The following is a 20,230-nucleotide window of genomic DNA, read 5'->3' on the forward strand; positions in this document are numbered from 1 at the left end:
TATTCTGACTTATGGTATGGAAATAGAAGACTTAACAGTATTCCCTGAAAACTCCCTTCTGTCTGATCATTTCTTAATAACATTTACATTTACTCTGATGGACTACCCAGCAGTGGGGAATAAGTTTCATTACACTAGAAGTCTTTCAGAAAGCGCTGTAACTAGGTTTAAGGATATGATTCCTTCTTTATGTTCTCTAATGCCATATACCAACACAGTGCAGAGTAGCTACCTAAACTCTGTAAGTGAGATAGAGTATCTCATCAATAGTTTTACATCCTCATTGAAGACAACTTTGGATGCTGTAGCTCCTCTAAAAAAGAGAGCTTTAAATCAGAAGTGCCTGACTCCGTGGTATAACTCACAAACTCGTAGCTTAAGCAGATAACCCGTAAGTTGGAGAGGAAATGGCGTCTCACTAATTTAGAAGATCTTCACTTAGCCTGGAAAAAAGAGTCTGTTGCTCTATAAAAAGCCCTCCGTAAAGCTAGGACATCTTTCTACTCATCACTAATTGAAGAAAATAAGAACAATCCCAGGTTTCTTTTCAGCACTGTAGCCAGGCTGACAAAGAGTCAGAGCTCTATTGAGCTCAGTATTCCATTAACTTTAACTAGTAATGACTTCATGACTTTCTTTGCTAACAAAATTTTAACTATTAGAGAAAAAATTACTCATAACCATCCCAAAGACGTATCGTTATCTTTGGCTGCTTTCAGTGATGCCGGTATTTGGTTAGACTCTTTCTCTCCGATTGTTCTGAGTTATTTTCATTAGTTACTTCATCCAAACCATCAACATGTTTATTAGACCCCATTCCTACCAGGCTGCTCAAGGAAGCCCTACCATTATTTAATGCTTCGATCTTAAATATGATCAATCTATCTTTGTTAGTTGGCTATGTACCACAGGCTTTTAAGGTGGCAGTAATTAAACCATTACTTAAAAGCCATCACTTGACCCAGCTATCTTAGCTAATTATAGGCCAATCTCCAACCTTCCTTTTCTCTCAAAAATTCTTGAAAGGGTAGTTGTAAAACAGCTAACTGATCATCTGCAGAGGAATGGTCTATTTGAAGAGTTTCAGTCAGGTTTTAGAATTCATCATAGTACAGAAACAGCATTAGTGAAGGTTACAAATGATCTTCTTATGGCCTCGGACAGTGGACTCATCTCTGTGCTTGTTCTGTTAGACCTCAGTGCTGCATTTGATACTGTTGACCATAAAATTTTATTACAGAGATTAGAGCATGCCATAGGTATTAAAGGCACTGCGCTGCGGTGGTTTGAATCATATTTGTCTAATAGATTACAATTTGTTCATGTAAATGGGGAATCTTCTTCACAGACTAAAGTTAATTATGGAGTTCCACAAGGTTCTGTGCTAGGACCAATTTTATTCACTTTATACATGCTTCCCTTAGGCAGTATCATTAGACGGTATTGCTTAAATTTTCATTGTTACGCAGATGATACCCAGCTTTATCTATCCATGAAGCCAGAGGACACACACCAATTAGCTAAACTGCAGGATTGTCTTACAGGATTGTTACTGGGGGGTTCCCATGATGCACTGAGTGTTTCTTTCTCTTTTTGCTCTGTATGCACCACTCTGCATTTAATCATTAGTGATTGATCTCTGCTCCCCTCCACAGCATGTCTTTTTCCTGGTTCTCTCCCTCAGCCCCAACCAGTCCCAGCAGAAGACTGCCCCTCCCCGAGCCTGGTTCTGCTGGAGGTTTCTTCCTGTTAAAAGGGAGTTTTTCCTTCCAACTGTAGCCAAGTGCTTGCTCACAGGGGGTCGTTTTGACCGTTGGGTTTTACATAATTATTGTATGGCCTTGCCTTACAATATAAAGCGCCTTGGGGCAACTGTTTGTTGTGATTTGGCGCTATATAAAAAAATTGATTGATTGATTTTTAAATGGACCAAAATGGAAATAAGTGTTTTCACTTTCTTGTGTCATCCATGTATTTTTAACATATTTACAATTATATTATGTACTTACATTGATATTACTAAATAAAAGCATGCATGCACACAATCATGCTTTTAATAAATAGATGATTTCTACTGGAATGCGCATGAGTCTAGAATGTAATAATTATCGTAGTTTTTCCAAAAATATTTGTCCTATCAATGTTCAGTTTTTGCAGTGTTCATCCTTGGCCCCAAATACATAAGCATACCAAAAGGCAAATGTCAGCTCTCCCCAGTTTCTCCGTGATCAAGAAAGATGACACCTGAATAGATCCTTGTATTCTATGTTCACCTTGTTGACTAGAAAGCTCCATCTTTCAACTCATGCAAATATTCTTACATTGCACTCATTATATGTATAAGAAATGCAAAACTGTGATAGACTAGCGTCTTGTCCAGGGTGTACCACGCCTCTCATCTAATCTAATGAAGACAACCAGTTTGTTACATGAGGTGTTTGGTGTCTCTGACCTGAGTGGTACCCAGAATATTCATCCTGACAGAGAGAGGTGATGACACACAGCAGAAACACCAGCACACCAGGAAGGAGACACACCTGCAATGGGGACAAGAAGCTATTGTAATTCAACAAATTAAATACAAATCCAGTCGGGGAGCATATGCTGACCCGAGCTGCGCCTGCTTTTGCTCAGGGTTCTTCACAACAGATCCAAGGTTTCACATCAGATGCCCTTCATGGCAGAAATCCAGTGCCCCCCCAGAAACTCACAGTCCCTGGATCAATTATATAAGGACAGTTATTAATTCAAATAATCACTTTCAGAACAAGTTCTCTTTAAACATGTCAGCAGAAGAATGTGTGAACATTTTTAATACCTCCATCACGCTAGAGGCTGAATGAGCTCAAATGGATACTCGACCCACATTCAGGAAGCGTTGAGGTGCATTCCAAAAACAGTCGGGCAGTCATGTGGTCAGCCTGAATGTTGAGCACGTGCACCCAACTGTCGAGGTGCGTTTGAGGTGGAAATATATCGAACGGCAGTTGAGGTCGACTCTAACTGTATTCTGTGTTCTAAATATTCTCACAGTGTCAAAACAGCATTTGAAAAGTCTGATCGAATTCGAGGGAAATTCGCCATGGATGCAGGCATGTCAACTCCTGTCCGCCTGGACAGCGGAGCGTCCAGCTGTCCGCTAAACAGCGGACTTCTGAGAGAGAGAGAGAGCGCGCGTGCACTTGGGATGGATTTAGTCATATCTCACATATATGGATCTGAACACATGATATATTCCTCAAAATTCCACATATTGTGTCACCAGCTGATATACAGCAAATGATGGTGTTTGTAATGATGTTGTGGTGATGACAGCTGTACTCTGTATAGCTGCTGCAGAGGTCGACTCTGGTTGGCGTAACGTGGCCCGCTTCGAATTCACCCCCGATCACGATCAAATTGTTTCAAATGCTGTTGGAGTCTCGTCTCAAATATTTAGATTGCGTTCCACATTTTCAATTCATCTCGACAGAGAGAACGTGCCATTCGGGCTGACGCAACTGTTTAGTGTGCTCTCAGAATGCTGTCCGTTTCCGACTGCACCTCCACACTTCCCGATTCTGGGTTGAATTTCCATTCAGATGGTATTCAGGTTCATTCAGCCTATGGTGTGAGCTGGTGGGATGGGGTATTATTCTTACTGCAGTCTGACAGCATTTTGGGATTCGTACTGTGTTCCACCTACATTCGAACTGCGTTCGGGAGCTATTATGCATTTGGCCAGATTTGGCTTTATTCATGCTCACTCTTGCTAAGTGTGACGGGGCACTAAGTCAGCGAATATATCTTGAACTTAATTTATGTTAATTGTTTAGAACAGTATGAAAAATGTGTTTGGAACAGGCAGCATACATGTGGACCAGTCACCACCTCACAGAGCCTCTGCAGGGTGCAACTTGCAGCCACTTGCAGGCAGACCAGTGCATCTTTCTTATCTCTCGAAAGTAGCCATCAATATGCTTCAGACTGGAGATATGGAGATGTGGGCATCCCATTAACCTTTTCCTGAGATATTCAGCACTCAGAGACTTGTGTGCTGGATCATAGTCGGGGTAATCAGCATCTTTCTGGTCTCCACAAGTAACTGATACTGAATTCTACTAAGAATGACTCCTGTAAGTACAGACAGCAGTGTCATGTAGTTACTGCAGACCAGGTTATCATCCTTCCTATACCACAGAGGTACAACAACTCCTTTCTTCGAGGCTGTTCTGGTGATGCTGGTCTCTCCAGGAACCCTGGCAGTAGAGACATCCAGCAGTGTTACATAAGGATGAACCTTACAGTGCTTCACTTTTTCCACATTTATGTTACAGCCTTATTCCAAAATGGATGAATTTAATTTTTTTCCTCAAAATTCTACACACAATACCCCATAATGACAATGTGAAAAAAGTTTTTTTTATATTTTGGCAAATGTATAAGCATGCAGGGATGTTTTTCAGTGGCAGGGACTGGGAGATGAGTCAGGATTGAGGGAAAGATGAATGCAGCAATGTACAGAGACATCCTGCATGAAAACCTGCTCCAGAGCGCTCTTGACCTTAGACTGGGGCAATGGTTCATCTTTCAGCAGGACAATGACCCTAAGCACACAGCCAAAATATCAAAGAAGTGGCTTCAGGACAACTTTGTGAATGTCTTTGAGTGGCACAGCCAGAGTCCAGACCAGAATCAGATTGAACATCTCTGGAGAGATCTGAAAATGGCTGTGCACCGATGCTCCCCATCCAACCTGTTGGAGCTTGAGAGGTGCTGTAAAAAGGAATGGGCAAAACTGCCCAAAGATAGGTGCACCAAGCTTGTGAAATCATATTCAAGATGGCTTGAGGCTGTAATTGCTGCCAAATGTGCATCAAGAAAGTACTGCAATTGTGTGAATACTTACATACATGTGATTTCTTAGTTTTTAATTTTAATAACTTTGCAACAAAACAAAACAAAAAACTTTGACACTGATTTAATTATTGCCAATTCAGCATTCTCAGCAACTCCTCCAGATGATATTCAGGGTGCTCTCTGAAATTAAACGCTTCCTTCTGTGACCAACAGTGATTCTAACACAATCCCTGGCAGATTTCACGGTCTTGTGCCAGATGCACTACCAGATTCATAAACATTTTGCATTTCATAATTACTTCATACACTCTACTTCATAAAGCTGTTAAAAATGTAACGTGTATAAATAATTTCTGGACCACTTTTCAACTCAAAATGTTATGTAAAACCACATTACTGCTTTTTGATGAGTTGTTGCAAATTAAAAGGTTACAATCAATTTGTGTTCTCGTGTACCTTAAAATAAAAACAATGCAGTTTTCAAATTTTAGAAGGTTTGTAACTTGAAAACAAACTTGTAAAACATAATTTTTGTTGGAACACTTTTACATTAGAAATGGCATCAAATAAATCACAAGTTTACACATCCTTGAGTATGAGAATAAAAATGTTTGCTCAAATGCATCTCACTGATAATCAACGTGCACATTTGTGGAGTCCACTCTTTGGCAAATTCAACTGACTGGACGTGACTACACACCTGTATGGATAATCCACCCTAAAACTGCTCCAACTCTTACCTTGTTACTGGAAGCTACCATGATGCTGCAGAGCCTCTTCAGACCAGAACCTGCAGAGGACACTTTTAAAAAGCAGACGAGGACAAAAGTGACCTGTTGTGTCTCAGAGCCGTTCAGTTTACAGCAGCGGTCTGTTCAGGATCCACCAGGTTCCCAGGCACTAACGGGACACTCTTCATATTTGATGCCTCTGGTCTTCAACCTTTACTTCACAGCTGGGTGAAAAATACCGGAGGCCAGGCTCTCCCAGAGGTTTGTTCCAGCGGTGCTGGATAACAACCAAGTCAGGCTTCTGCATTTTTAAGTTCTCCTTTAATTTTCCACATTACGCCAACTACTGCCACGTCACCAAAGCTAAGGGGCTTCAGAAAAGACTATTGACAATGTATTTTCATCCTAAAAAAATACTATCGTACTGTAAAATATTTTGTGTAACATTGAAAGCTAGTACAGACAAAGATAAATATTTGGGATTCAAACATCAGCAGATTCCTGAGTAAATATGATCATTAACTTACTGGTTTGTTATGACTCAGTTTAGTTCTGAGCAGTGTTGCCACAGTTACTTTGAAAAAGTAATCCAATTACTGATTACTGATTACTCCTTGAAAAAGTAACTTAGTTACTTTACTGATTACTCAATTGTATAAGTAACTAAGTTAGATTACTAGTTACTTTCCCCAGCTGCCGACAACAACCCATGTCAACATGACAATGATACCTGTTTTGCCAAAACTCACTTTATAGTCACCCTTTCTTGACTTTAATGAAAACAAATACTTGTTTTATAAAAAGTAAAATAAAGACCTCTTTCTTGACCTCATATTTAACTGTTGACAGCACTGTAACAGTAAAACTTGCAATTTCAAACCTACATTGTTTATAAATGTAACTATTAAATTCTAACATTTTTCTAACATTTAAATTCTCTAAACATTTTACTTGTCGAAATTATTATTATTTTAAGCAGTATTAGTAGTTGTAGTACAAAACGGCTTCAAAACTGGACCTTCAACTTAGGGGTGTTGTGGGGGAGGGCACATCCCTCCCCCATGCCCCCATCCCATCTGGATTCGCCCCTGCTTTGGCGTTTGAGCACAAAGAATGGATAACATTTATTTATGCAGAAAACAGGACCAGATTTACAGGTAAGAAAGTTTTATTGCGTTTTCACATCATGTGGTCCTCAGAAAGAGAGTTTAGGTGCATTTGAGTGGAAAACAGTGTTAGTTGTTGACGCGTCGCGGAGGATCAGCTGTTTTTAACGAGACGATACAGAGCGGCTCAGCTCAGAATTCTAAATAAAGGAGGGAAAAAAGTATAAAAATGTCTTTGTAAAGCTCAGTGCAGGTGTGCTGATCACCGCGCTTTAAGAGGTGAGGACGAGTCGAGCAGCTGCAAAAAAACGCGGATGAAAAGCTCACAGCTCGCTTAAAGTGGGCAGTTCAGTCGAACCCCGACCTCCTGCCCACGGACCAAGTTTAATGCTGCTATCGACCCACAATGAAAAATAATAGTAACGCACAGTGACATGGAGAAGTAACTTTAATCTGATTACTGATTTGGAAAGATTAACGCGTTAGATTACTCGTTACTAAAAAAAGTGGTCAGATTAGAGTAACCGGCATCACTGGTTCTGAGAGACCATCAGTTTTAACTTGGTGTTTTGGTCATTCATTTTATGGAAGTGTGGACACGTCTGATCAATGACCTCTTAATGTGTGAGCTTGCAATTACTTTAGGTCAGAGAGAAATTATTTTTCCTTTTAACGGTGTTGTAAAGCATTTTTATTATTTTGAATATTTTGTCTCCATAGAAACAAACAATGACATATAAAATGCCCAAGGACTGAGCTTTGGTGTACTCCATACTATTTAGTGTACAATGATGCATCAAATATTCCTTTATGCATTTTGTAGTGGTTTTATTTGTCAAATCAAAGTAAACTGCTTAAGGTAAGGAGAGTTAAACAGTATTTTCATTTACATAATTGTTTTCCAGAGTAGAAATGTAGATTGTACATTTTTAAACTTTGAAAATTACCAAATGAAACACTTGATTCTAAAGTTCTTTGGTCATGTCAGGTCTGAGAGCATGCACTGGGTCATGGATGGCAACTGTCATGTCGTATCAAAATTATTCATTTAATGTCTTACAGATAGCCTGCCTCAAACTTTTGCATCTAAACTCTATTCACTGTCTTTATGTAACGTTGCAGTTCTCCAGCTGCACTGATAAAACTCACCGCCTCTTCTCCAAGGCCAAAAACTGTGCTAACATTCACTATTCAGTTAGAGTTTTCGCGGGAAACTCAAAGTTTCATTTTCTGGTAAATGTGTATATGACTGTTAGCAGCAACTTGCCTTTCTCTGAATGTATGAGGTCTGTTAGAAAAGTATCGGACCTTTTTATTTTTTGCAAAAACCTGATGGATTTGAATCACGTGTGCTTGCATGAGCAAACCTTGAACCTTCGTGCGCATGCGTGAATTTTTTCACGCCTGTCGATTGCATCATTTTCTGGTAAGCAGCCTTTGTGTGGGACGTGTGTTGTGCGCTTGGCGTTTTTGCATTCCAAAGAAAAAGACGGAACGACTGGAGCAGCGCCGCATCAAATTTTGCCAAAAACTGGGCGACAGCCAGGTGGAAACCATTCACATGATTCAGACGGCTTTTGGTGACTTTTCAGTCGTGTGACTATCCGAGAAATTGTGGAAGAGGTAGGCATGTCACAGCATGTCCTGTGAGACTTCAACACAAAGGCGCTTTTGCTCCGCCGTTGGGAGCTTTGTGCCAAAGCCATCGGCATGAATTTCACAGCCACAATTTTCATGGCCAAATCTTCTGTCACAGTGGAATGTGCCGAAAAAGTTCTGATGTCCTCCTCTTACGCAATTTCTCGGATAGTCACACGACGGTCCCACATCACCACAGCGTTCACTTTGGAAATGATCCGGTCGTTTCAGCATGTTGATGGCCGACCGGAGCGTGGCTCGCTCTCCACCGTTGTGCGGACGTCTTTAAATCGGTTGTACCGCTCCTTAATCTGTGTGATGCTCATAGGATCATCACCGAAAGCCGTCTGAATCATCCGAATGGTTTCCACCTGGCTGTCGCCCAGTTTCTGGCAAAATTTGATGCGGCACTGCTCCAGTCATTCCGTCTTTTCCCTTGGAATGAAAAAATGCCGAGCGCACAGCACACGTCCTACTCAAAGGCTGCTTACCAGAAAATGATGCAATCGACAGGCATGAAAATGTTCACGCATGCGCACGGAGGTTCAAGGTTTGCTCATGCAAGCACACTTGATTCAAATCCATCAGGTTTTTGCAAAAAATAAAAAGGTCCGATACTTTTCTAACAGACCTTGTACAAAACAGCTCCCTCAGAAATGCTGTGCACACACACTCATTCAAAATCCTGCTGTTCTGATTTTGACTTTGCGTGTGTCTTCGAGGCCTCGAATTAAAAGGCTGTTATTTAATCTGTTAATTTCCTTCACTTTATTTTCATAAACATCCTCAGACACTTTGACTTATAATCATTTTTGCCTCCACACAACCACCCGGGCAGTCGAGGCAGCTTAGTTACTGGGTATTTTAATGACTCATGGAGCACTGTAGAGGTGGAGACACACAGAAAAGTTAGGCCTGAACTCCCACAACCTCTGACCCTGAGCCAAGGTGTGACAGCACTGACACTCCTGTCAAACATTCCATCTTCGAGTCCACCCAAGCAGAGGTGGATGGGACCTACTACTATTATTCTGTGTTTCACAGTTGTGAATCTCGCCTCGTCTTGCGGCCGATGACTCACGTGAGAGGTCAGTTTCAGCAGAGTTCCGGTTCAGGGCACAATGTAAACACACCTCGTGAAGTATGGGCAACAAGACAACACCGGGGCACAGCAGAAGTTGATCACAAGTGCTACACCTCCTCTAGATAACCCTCTGAACTTGGGAGATCGTGTCATCATAATCGCCTGTAAACTCACTGGATCAAAGCTATTCGTGTCCTCACTAGCCATTGTTTACATGCGCTGTGAGACGCCAGAACTCTGCTGGCACCACGGTGCATTCTGGGAAGCGCATTGGGTTGCCAGGGGCATTATGGGACCATGTGATCAGGTCACGCCAAAAACATTTTAAATGATCTTTCTGTTTCCATGCTAAAGCTTCACTGACCACAAAGCATGTTAATGCTTAAATTGACAAATAGGGCTGCCACAAACGACTATTTTGATAGTCGACTAGTCAACGATTATTTTGGCGATCAGTCAACTAGTCGGATCATACGTAATTTCCTAAATTTAAGGCCTGCAGCATTTTCTGAGAAACGTCAGGGGATGAAAACATGAACATTTCCAAATCAGTGACTATTTCTTAGACTTCATTTACATCAATCATTCAAGAAATACAAACTGTGGTACTTTATAGTAAATATGTGTCAGGTAGGCAGTTCTCAAAAACTAAATGTCCATGCTGGAAGGAGACAAGTGAGGGAAGCCACCAAGACAACTCTGGAAGAATTTTGTATAAATAAATCAGAATAAAATAAGAGGCAACTCACTTTGAAATGAATAAAACATATAGCTGCAGCTTAATAACTTTGAAAAATAACAAAAATCAGCAGCTTGTATTTTTATTCCGACTACAGTTCATTTTAGTGTGATGAAGTCATCCTCTTTTTCTCCTCAGTCACGTTTTGTGCTTGAACACTACATTAAGCTCAAGACTGAACACAAACATACCTTTTAACAGCTGTTAAAGTTCAGAGTTCTCACCTGCTTTTTGTGATCTGTGCCTCTGAACATCACTGCACAGCTTCAACACATCAGGGTTTGGTTTTTACCCGTGTATGCGTAATTTTTGCTCAGTTCATTTATATATTCTCATTTTTTAAGGTTTTTTTTTTTAAAGGATATCTGACCATTTATTTCATCTCATGATCTCATAAATTCAGTATACGACACACACATGGTGTGAACAGGACAGTGCCGTCGGACTTGCATGGGTAGAGAAAGTGCAGAGAGAAGTAAAGGCAGCTCCACAGTTTAGTTTTTTTAGCATGTTCACTCGGGTTAAAATCCTCTCTCTCTGCTCCGCGCTCGCTGTCTCATGTGCACTGATGATTCTCAGCACAATGCAAAGTCTCGTGCCTTCCGGAATCTCCCTCCCCCACCCCCTCCCTCTCTCCCTTGCAGTCTGCAGCCAGTTGACTCCACACACACACACACACACACACACACACACACACACACACACCTCCTTCAGTAAACTATGCATTTTAGACAGCTTTGAACAAGACAGCCACTGTTTTAATCAGCCGTCTTTTTCAAAATTTGAACGGCCAAATGACGGCAGGACGGCTCGCTGCCTAAAACTATGAACTGAGAGAAAAACAAAGACTTAAATAAAATCAACGACTTGTTGACTGCAAAATTAGTTGTCGACGGTTTCAATAGTCAATGTAGTCGTAGTCGACTAGTCGTGGCAGCCCTATTGACAAAACCAGACTCAAACTTATTCTCGAAACTTTATTCCTGTTTATTTCTTTTTAGAATTCCATGCTTTATAAACTGTGGCTAAACAACATGAGATTGGACACTGTTTGACCTCTGACCTCTTCTGAGCCCCCCTGTGTAGATGCTGATCATTCACTTGTCATCTTTTTTCTTTTTCTTCTTCTTTCGGTCGTGGTGGTGATAATCGTCTGGGGACCGAGAATCCCTACAACGTTCCACAAAGACAAAGCAGAAAAACTTTTTGATATTTTCATATGTGACCCATCAATGTGCTCAAAAAACAGTCTTCCAATAAAAGAACACCAGAATGTCACGCAAAGGACAAATTACTTTATTGCTGGGAGATTTTGGTGTTGAGGATATTCACTGCTTTTACTCTTTGATGGTGTGGTATTTTACCCTTTTCCATCAACAATTCACCACAGATCTGCTTGAAAACACAACTGATAAAATAAAGAACTGCTGCTTTTAAAGTCATGTTCTTGTAAGAGGAAAAATGTAGGAGAAGGTGGTTGGCGGTTGGTGATGAGAAGTATGTCCCATGTAAACAGTGACAGCGGTGTCAGAGTAACAGGTCCTGGTGACCAAACTGATCATTTCATCACAGGTGAGAAGCAAAATTTTATTCCATTTAACCAGGGAAACATTTCCCTGAATGTCAAGTTTAAAAAGAGTAAAGCTGCTAGATTAATGCTGTTGTCAGTTCTTGACCGTAGAAACCTGCTGTTATAGCACAATAGTTGTCAGCTGTAACAGTAAACAATGATTGGAAAAGTGGTGATGCCACAGCACTGCAGTTCATGGTTCCCACCAGCCTGCTTTATCCTATGGAGTAAACAGCCTACATGACAGGCTACAGTTCTTGTCATGAGAAATATCATAAAACTGTGTGTACTCAGTGATGTTTCAGTGCACTGAAGAGGCAGAATAAGGTGCGCTTTCTCTTAGTCTAAGGTGTTGTTCAAACTGACATTTCAAATCGGATTTAAAGCTTATCTGATTCAAATCTGATCTCACTGACTATTCACATTATACAGCACCTGACCAGATCTGATTTCTGTGTCTGTACTGCAGTCCTCATCTCTAATCCACATCGGTTGCTACAGTGATCAAAGCTTGTGAGTTTATAAGTATTTATATAATTTACACTTTTACACAAGTTTATATACTAAAATGACACAAGGTGTGCAGTCAGGTGATAGTTTGAGGAGCCAAACAAGCCACTAAAGAACTTGTGCACATATGCACACAAAACTGATCTGAATGTGCACTGTAAACGTCACACCCAATAAAAGGCTTTAATCAAGTCAAATGATGTGGACACAGACCGAACAGTAGCTGAAACACGTAAATAAACAAACAAGACTTCACAAGTGACACATGCATGTGTTTAAAGCAATGTGCAGTGTGTTTCAGGCATGAAGCGTCATCCGAGTGTTCATTTTTGGAGGTGGTTTTAAAGGGATAGTTTGGGCTTTTGAGGTTATGTGTGTGAGTGTGTGTGTGCCTGTGGGAGGGTTTTTTTTTCTCCCTGACATTCAGCTGTGAGCAAAAGGAGGAAAGTGATCACAGATCTCACATGTAAGCTCACTGCAAGCTTTAAATGACATGAAAAGTGTCTGATCTAAGAGTTTGCAAAAAATTCTATTTGAATCCCATTTTAAACTACCTATGAATGAGGCTTGAAATAGATTTGGAAACATTGGATTTCATGTGACTTTGAACTGTTCAGACTTTCAGCATGGAATCAATTTCAAACTGGATGTTTACATGAATTCTAGTTTTTACTGGCAGACTGAACAAGATATCAGTGACACAGTCACACATTAGGCCGACTTCCAGAATCCTGTAATGCTGAAAGAAGTCTACCAACAGCCTGTCCGTGCACATCATCAAAACTGTGTGGTTAACATATACACAACTGTGCCAAACTTGCAGACACATTAAAGTTCAACATCTTAAAATATTGTGCATCTGCTCTGCATGTTCTCAAGATAAATCCTCATTAATCTGCTGATTTAGACACAGAACACATTAAGAGGGGTGGGTTAATGTTGTATATATGATGTGTCTACCTTGCATTTTGATTAATTTAACATGTCCAAACATAGAGAGCAGCAGTGAGAAACACAATCAGGACAACATTTTGATGATATTCATAGAGGAGGGGTCAGAGTGTAACTTCACTGTTCTCACCTTCTCTTCCTGCCCTCTCGGTTTTGGCTTCGCTCACGGCTGCGATGGCGTCTGCTGCGGTGGTGGGACTCTGTGGAAGCCGAGCGCCTTTCGTCTGTCCAGCGCCTGACAGAAAAATCAGCTTCATCATTTGCCCTTCCGCTGGTGTTTCTGTGAGTGGGAGCAACTAAAACTGCTGCAGGATAATCAGCTCCAGGGTCAACATCACAGGAAGTCGAATAATAGGGCTGCACATTTAGTAACATCACTATTACAACGTAAGCCTGTACAATTTTATACATATAATCACAAAAAAGCCATTTAAATAAAGAAATCATTTTCTCACACTGTGCTGTGGCCTGCAGCACCCCACCATTAAAATGCTCCAGCCCCACTCCCCACTGTGCAGAATGATAAATGTCTGTGCAGCTTCACATCATTAAGATGAAGGGTTTTAGGGCTCGGTCCCACTGGGGAGAGGATTAATTGCGCATGATTTGAGCATACAAATTACGGGTGTGTGTTGTCGTCCGCAACAAAATTGGCCAAAAATGACAAATGTCTCAGTAGGAATTACGGATATATTAATAATGTACAGCGAGTATATGACGAACAATCACGGATGTATAACGCATGCATTGTGAATGCATCGCGCACGTGTCGCAGCAACAGCGGTTGTAATGCACGTGCGCGGCATCTGCATTGGGGTCATAACAGAAGTGCACTCGGCCCTTTCAGCATCACTATTCACACCAACACCACAGCCTCTGGAGCAATTGCTGGACTTGGACACGTTGATTGGTATGCTGTTGGATGGCAGCAGCTATCACACTACGTCTTTGGGAATCCATAACTACATCTGTAAGTCTCCACAGCTGGACTGGCAATGACTGGCAGGTATGTCGATATCTGTTTGTTATGCATTCGCAAATTATCCGCAAATCAGATGCAAAGTAGACGTAATACAAAGCTTTATTCGTGGCCAATCTGTATGCATTCGCCACAACTTATTTTAGTTTGTGATGTGGACATGATAGGCACGCTATATATCCATTTTACACACTGTCCCAGTCCGCTGCCAAGCCGCAATACCCCGTCAGTTGCGGATAGCGGCTGATATACAGCGCATAGATTGTGTATGTATTGAGTATGTAAGGCGGATGTCATCCGCAACCAAAATTTTGTGCAGCTCAAAAATCCTGGCAACGGAAAAACGTGCCTCTGCGGATACTTGCAGACATGTGCGGATGTCGGCCAACTCATACAAGCATGTTTCATGGATATTGCTGGAGTTTAGCAAATATGAACCAATTTTGTGCACAATTGATACGTAAATTTTCCTAAACGCCAGTGGGACCGGGCCCTTAGCTCCTCTTTTTGAGTTTGACTGTGATGAAAAAAGCGCTGTTGGTTATTTTTCTCATGGACGAATGTCACTATAAAGTCACTGTCATGTGAAACCAGCAGCAGACATCATGTAGAGATGGTGCACAATGTGACTCCGCTGTAGGAACCTCAGACATTTCCATGGGAACGTGCACAATGCTCACTAAGACAGCTGTTTATTTGATAAACAAATTAAACTATGTAAAAATAAAATATTGATTTAAATATTTCATAGATCTCACTGAGTTTTGTCCTGTATTACCACTACATGCCAAAAAAAGAAAAAATAGAGAAAAAAAAAAAACTCCAATGTGCAAAGTGAAAATTGTTACATCGAGCAGCAATCCCATGAATACGTTTTATACTTTGAACTGCAAAATATTTATGTTAAAATACACTCTGTAATGCTTTTGCTCATTAAAGTTTGGTAAGTAGAGATTTAGAATAACACCACCATGTGTTTATCATAACGCAATTGCAACATTTCACACAGTAATCCCAGTATGACTTCTCCTCAAACTGTGCAGCCCAACCTGTTATGCTAAAGTCAGAGTACAGATTAGCTCATTTACCTGTGGGAGGACACTTCAGATACTTTTGACTCTTTCTCCTCCTCTTCTTCCTCTTTCCACTGTCTGGCCAGTTCATCCGAGTGGACGTTAATCACCTCTCTAATCACCTACCACACAATCAAGAGTCATGTCAGATTACATGATTTTATATTTCACATATTTTTTTTCCTCACAAGAAATTTACACCCTGTTTACAATAAAGGGTGACAATTTTTAATGCCCACACCAACACAAAACCATTATGTGAATCACCAGTCAGCCCCCCAAAATATGTTTTAATTAACACCTGAACTGAGGTTAGCCTTTCACAGTCTCAACTGCGCTCCACATTCACATTTACCCATTTATGAGTTAGTCCTCTGAGGATGGACACATGACAGGTGCTTCATATATCGGATTATATTAGCTGGGTTTCTGCATTACAAGTCATACCCAGTGGATTTTAACATATATGATGGATAATTTATCCTTCTTATAATTTTAAAGTGCATCATTTGTTGATGTATTTACACAGACCACATGGAATTTTATAAGGAATTAAAAGCTGGTGTTTGGGGAAATTGAAGCTTGGGACAAAGTGAAGCTTAAACTGAAGTTAATTTATAACATTTCTTCACAAATACGAGGTCTGTCAATAAAGTAACGGTCCTTTTTATTTTTTTCAAAAACTATATGGATTTCATTCATATGTTTTTACGTCAGACATGCTTGAAGCCTCGTGCGCATGCGTGAGTTTTTCCACGCCTGTCGGTGACATTCGCCTGTGAGCACGCCTTAGGAAGGAGTGGTCCCGCCCCCTCGTCGGATTTTCATTGTCTGGAAATGGCGGAATGAAAAGGACTTTTTTTTTCCATCAGAATTTTTTCAGAAGCTGTTAGAGATTGGCACCTGGAAACCATTCGAAAAATGTATCTGGCTTTCGGTGAAAATTTTACGGGCTTCACAGAGAATAAGGTCTGTTACTACAGCTTTAAGGACCCCTTTAAGGACGCTCGGCGAGCCGCGCTCCGAGCTGCGACGACGCGGCACAAGCCACCGGACCATTTCTAAACGGATGGCTCTGTGGATACGAGACCGTTGTGTGCTCTTTCTCTGGTTATCACAAGAGCTGGACATCAGCTATTTTCCGGCAGATTTCACTTTTAACAAGAGATTTTGTCATGGAAAGCCGCGCAGAGGCTTCGCGCATAAAGACAGATTCGCTTTGGAAGCGAGACAAAGGAACACCTCCGTTTCGGCGTGTCACAGGACAAGTTTTGGACATGTCCAGCTCTCCACAATTTCACTGATACTTACTGGACTGGTAAACATTGAAAGCCGAGATAGACATGTCCAAACTTGTCCTCTGACACGCCGAAACGGAGGTGTTCCTTTGTCTCGCTTCCAAAGCGAATCGGTCTTTATGCGCGAAAGCCAGATACATTTTTCGAATGGTTTCCAGGTGCCAGTCTTTAACAGCTTCTGAAAAAATTCTGATGGAAAAAAGTCCTTTTCATTCCGCCATTTCCAGACAATGAAAATCCGAGGAGGGGGCGGGACCACTCCTTCCCAAGGCGTGCTCACAGGCGAATGATGTCACCGACAGGCGTGGAAAAACTCAGGCATGCGCACGAGGGTTCAAGCATGTCTGACGTAAAAACATATGAATGAAATCCATATAGTTTTTGAAAAAAATAAAAAGGACCGTTACTTTATTGACAGACCTCGTATGCCTGCTGTTTATGTTTTGGATGACTGGTTTTTCAAAGACAAATGTGCACAAACAAAATGTAAAAACATGACAACCTTAAACTTCCTCACTCTGCTTCCTCTGTGTAGGTGATCCTACCTCAGTGTAAGACTTTTTGGTGATGTGGACATTTTTGGCTCGGTAGGACTGGCGTCGCCTCTTGTAGTCCCTCATCTCTGCCATCAGCTCCAGGTGAGTCTTGGGCTCGTTCTTGCCTTCGTCTACACACAGACACACATATACACACCACTGAAAGGTACAACTGACTGAGAACCACAATGTTCTTTTCCACTGACCACAAGCACAGTCATACTCCAAAAACAACAACAAAAAAATATATGCTTTTGATGGTTTCTATAACAAGTCTGCTTTAAGGTCCTGTCACACCTTGACGATTTAGCTAGCGTATGCCAACTGTATTAAAAAACACTGGCATAAGTCCAATAAGTTAAGGCAAAGTTTTTTATAAGTTAAGAGCATGTTGAAGCACTGTGAAACGCTGAAGTTTGCTGATGTACATCCTAATAAGATGAGCTCCTCAAAAGATTTTGGGCATGCTGAAAATTTTCAACGAGTGCCAGCGTGTGACTCATACGTCCCGCACATGCTGGACATAAGTTGTAGGTGAGTTATGTGATTGCTGGCACACATTTCTTGTAATTTACTCATAATTCTAAATTCGTCTGTTAATGCTGGTTACTGATTGGCTGAAACCTACAGTCCTCATGCAGAACAACTGTTTCATTCACACACAGAGTAAATCTGATCTGTTCATTTCAGTCCAATTAACCATCACAGATGGACATGAATCCACATAAAGCTCCTGATTTTTGAAAATGACCTCTGAAAATACTTTAATTCGTGGCTGGAAACGCAGCGTTTGCAAGTCCCTCAGTGGTTTTTCTGCTGCAAATGTGTTTCTCAGCCGGTGTCACACTCTGAACACCGAGAAGTGCTGTAACGATTTAAACATTTAAAGCGTCGTCACTGTCGGTGTGATCACCAGACAACCTGATCGATCAGGATGATCATGCCTGATTAATGCTCTGTTTAAACATTTAAAGCGCCGTCGCTGTCGGTGATCACCACGCTGACAGATCACACCGACACATCACACAGCACTTCCTTCAGATCACACTTGATCACGGTCGACTGGCGCTTTAAAAGTTTAAATCATCACAGCGTTTCATTATTCAGGTCTGTGATGACCTGATCAGACCCGCTGATCAAGAAGCAGCCAGTGCTTTCAACATTTAAATTGACAGTACTCCATTCATTCACGGCAGCATTTACCACAGCCAGTCGACTCAACAGCATTCTGTACACAATGATCCACCAAGATAAAAAATGAAAATAAAAGGGGGAGGTGATGGTCTAGTGGTTGGATGTTGGGCTTGAGTCCAGAAGATCATGGGTTCAAATCCCCGCCTGACTGGAAAATCACTCAGGGCCCTTGGGCAAGGTCTTTAATCCCCTATTGCTCCCGGTGTGTAGTGAGCGCCTTGTATGGCAGCACCCTGACATTGAGGTGAATGTGAGGCATAATTGTAAAGCGCCATGAGCGTCTGATGCAGACGGAAAAGCGCTACACAAATGCAGTCCATTTAAAAGATAAAATAATGGTTAAATTACTGTTTCTGTCCGGCACCACACCGTGCAGTACCAACCCAAACCACTGGGTGAAAAATTAGACGTACGCCAGCGTGCGCCAGGGTTTTTAATACAGTCGGCATACGCAGGCTAAATCGTCAAGGTCTGACAAGGCCTTTACACATGAACACGACTTTTGTCTTTAGGTGTAGGTACTGCCATAGTGCTGATTCATCACAAGTAAAATCATCCAGATGCTGCTATATTTACAGTTGTATTTAAAAGTTTTGGGCCCCCTGATGATTTCCCTTTATAAATCATTGGTTGTTTGAATCAGCAATTTCAGTTAAATATATCATAAAGCAGACAAACACAGTGATATTTCAGAAGTGCATACACACGCACAAACACACAGTTAAAATAAAATTCTGTGGTACAATTTTGGTACTCAGACCCTAACTAAATGTTGTTACATAATGTGAATGAACTCTGGAGCAGCAGTGGAGTCTGTTCTGAGCATGGTAGAAGGCAGAGCTCAACAGCAAATGATGCGATGTGCACTGTTTGTTCGGTTATGTTGAGACATTTGGTTCACTGATTAATCTTTATTATCTGTGCTTGTTTTTTTTTTCCTTTTGGTACTTGTTGTTATGAGTGTGTGTGTGTATTGTAAATGATAAAAGGGGTGGGTGTTTATAAGGGAAATTGTTTTAGTTTTTGTTTGTTTTTGATTCACGAGTTTTTTTAAGTACAGTAGTGTTCAGAATAATAGTAGTGTTATGTGACTAAAAAGATTAATCCAGGTTTTGAGTATATTTCTTACTGTTACATGGGAAACAAGGTACCAGTAGATTCAGAAGATTCTCACAAATCCAACAAGACCAAGTGATATGCACACTCTTAAGGCTATGAAATTGGGCTATCAGTAAAAAAAAAAAAGTAGAAAAGGGGGTGTTCACAATAATAGTAGCAAATCAAATCAAAATAACTTTATTTATCCGTTAGGAACTTAATTTGCAAACAAAGCACCAGCACGAGCAGAAACACACAATTCATACATGATAAAATTCCATAAAAATCAACACTTAATATAATTACAAAAGCCAGTAAAAGCCAAACACAGCCTGCTTAAAGAACTAGTCACATTAGCTGCTGTTCAGCAGGCGGATCGAGGTGCGCAAGAAACTGGAGGTGGCCCTCTTAGTCCTAAGAGGCAGGGACCTGAACCTGCGACCTGATGGTAAGAAGGTGTAGTGCTGGTGCAGAGTGTGAGTTAGGTCTGTGGAGGTCTGCGTGGCTTTCCTCACAACTCTGCGGTTATAGATGGAGGTGAGTGAGTCCTGCTGCTGTCCAATGATTTTGCTGCTGATATTGATAACTTTATTGAGAGTGTTACGATGAGTGAGACTAAGTGAACCAAACCAGGCTGTAAAATTGAACGTGAGGATGGAGTCTATGAAGCATTTATAAAAAACTGCAAGAACTGAGTGGTGAACCTGTAATTTGCGAAGTTTACGGGAAAAAAAAGGCGCCGTTGACATTTCGAGAAGATTTGTTCTGTGTTGAGTTGAAATGTGAGTTTGTTATCAATTATTGTACCTAAGTATTTGTATGTGTGGACCTTATCTATTGCTTCTCTGTTAACTGTAAGTGTGGGAGTGGTGGAGTGTCCATGG

The 20,230-nt window shown here is 41.1% G+C and overlaps 1 protein-coding gene across 1 annotated transcript in view; it reads right to left on the bottom strand.

Annotated features, from left to right (window-relative positions):
• Positions 1–11,030: 11,030 nt before the first annotated feature.
• The window catches only part of snrnp48 (small nuclear ribonucleoprotein 48 (U11/U12)), a 33,494-nt gene continuing 24,294 nt past the window's right edge, over positions 11,031–20,230 (bottom strand). Inside the window, exons 6-9 of the mRNA XM_034173984.1 lie at positions 17,064–17,185; positions 15,236–15,342; positions 13,299–13,403; positions 11,031–11,307 (exon numbers count right to left, since the gene is read on the bottom strand). Coding sequence (XP_034029875.1) covers positions 11,235–11,307; positions 13,299–13,403; positions 15,236–15,342; positions 17,064–17,185 — 407 coding nt within the window. The 3' untranslated portion in view covers positions 11,031–11,234. The remainder of the gene's footprint in view (positions 11,308–13,298; positions 13,404–15,235; positions 15,343–17,063; positions 17,186–20,230) is intronic.

Source organism: Thalassophryne amazonica, chromosome 7 (assembly GCF_902500255.1).
Source record: "Thalassophryne amazonica chromosome 7, fThaAma1.1, whole genome shotgun sequence".
Lineage (NCBI taxonomy): Eukaryota > Metazoa > Chordata > Actinopteri > Batrachoidiformes > Batrachoididae > Thalassophryne > Thalassophryne amazonica.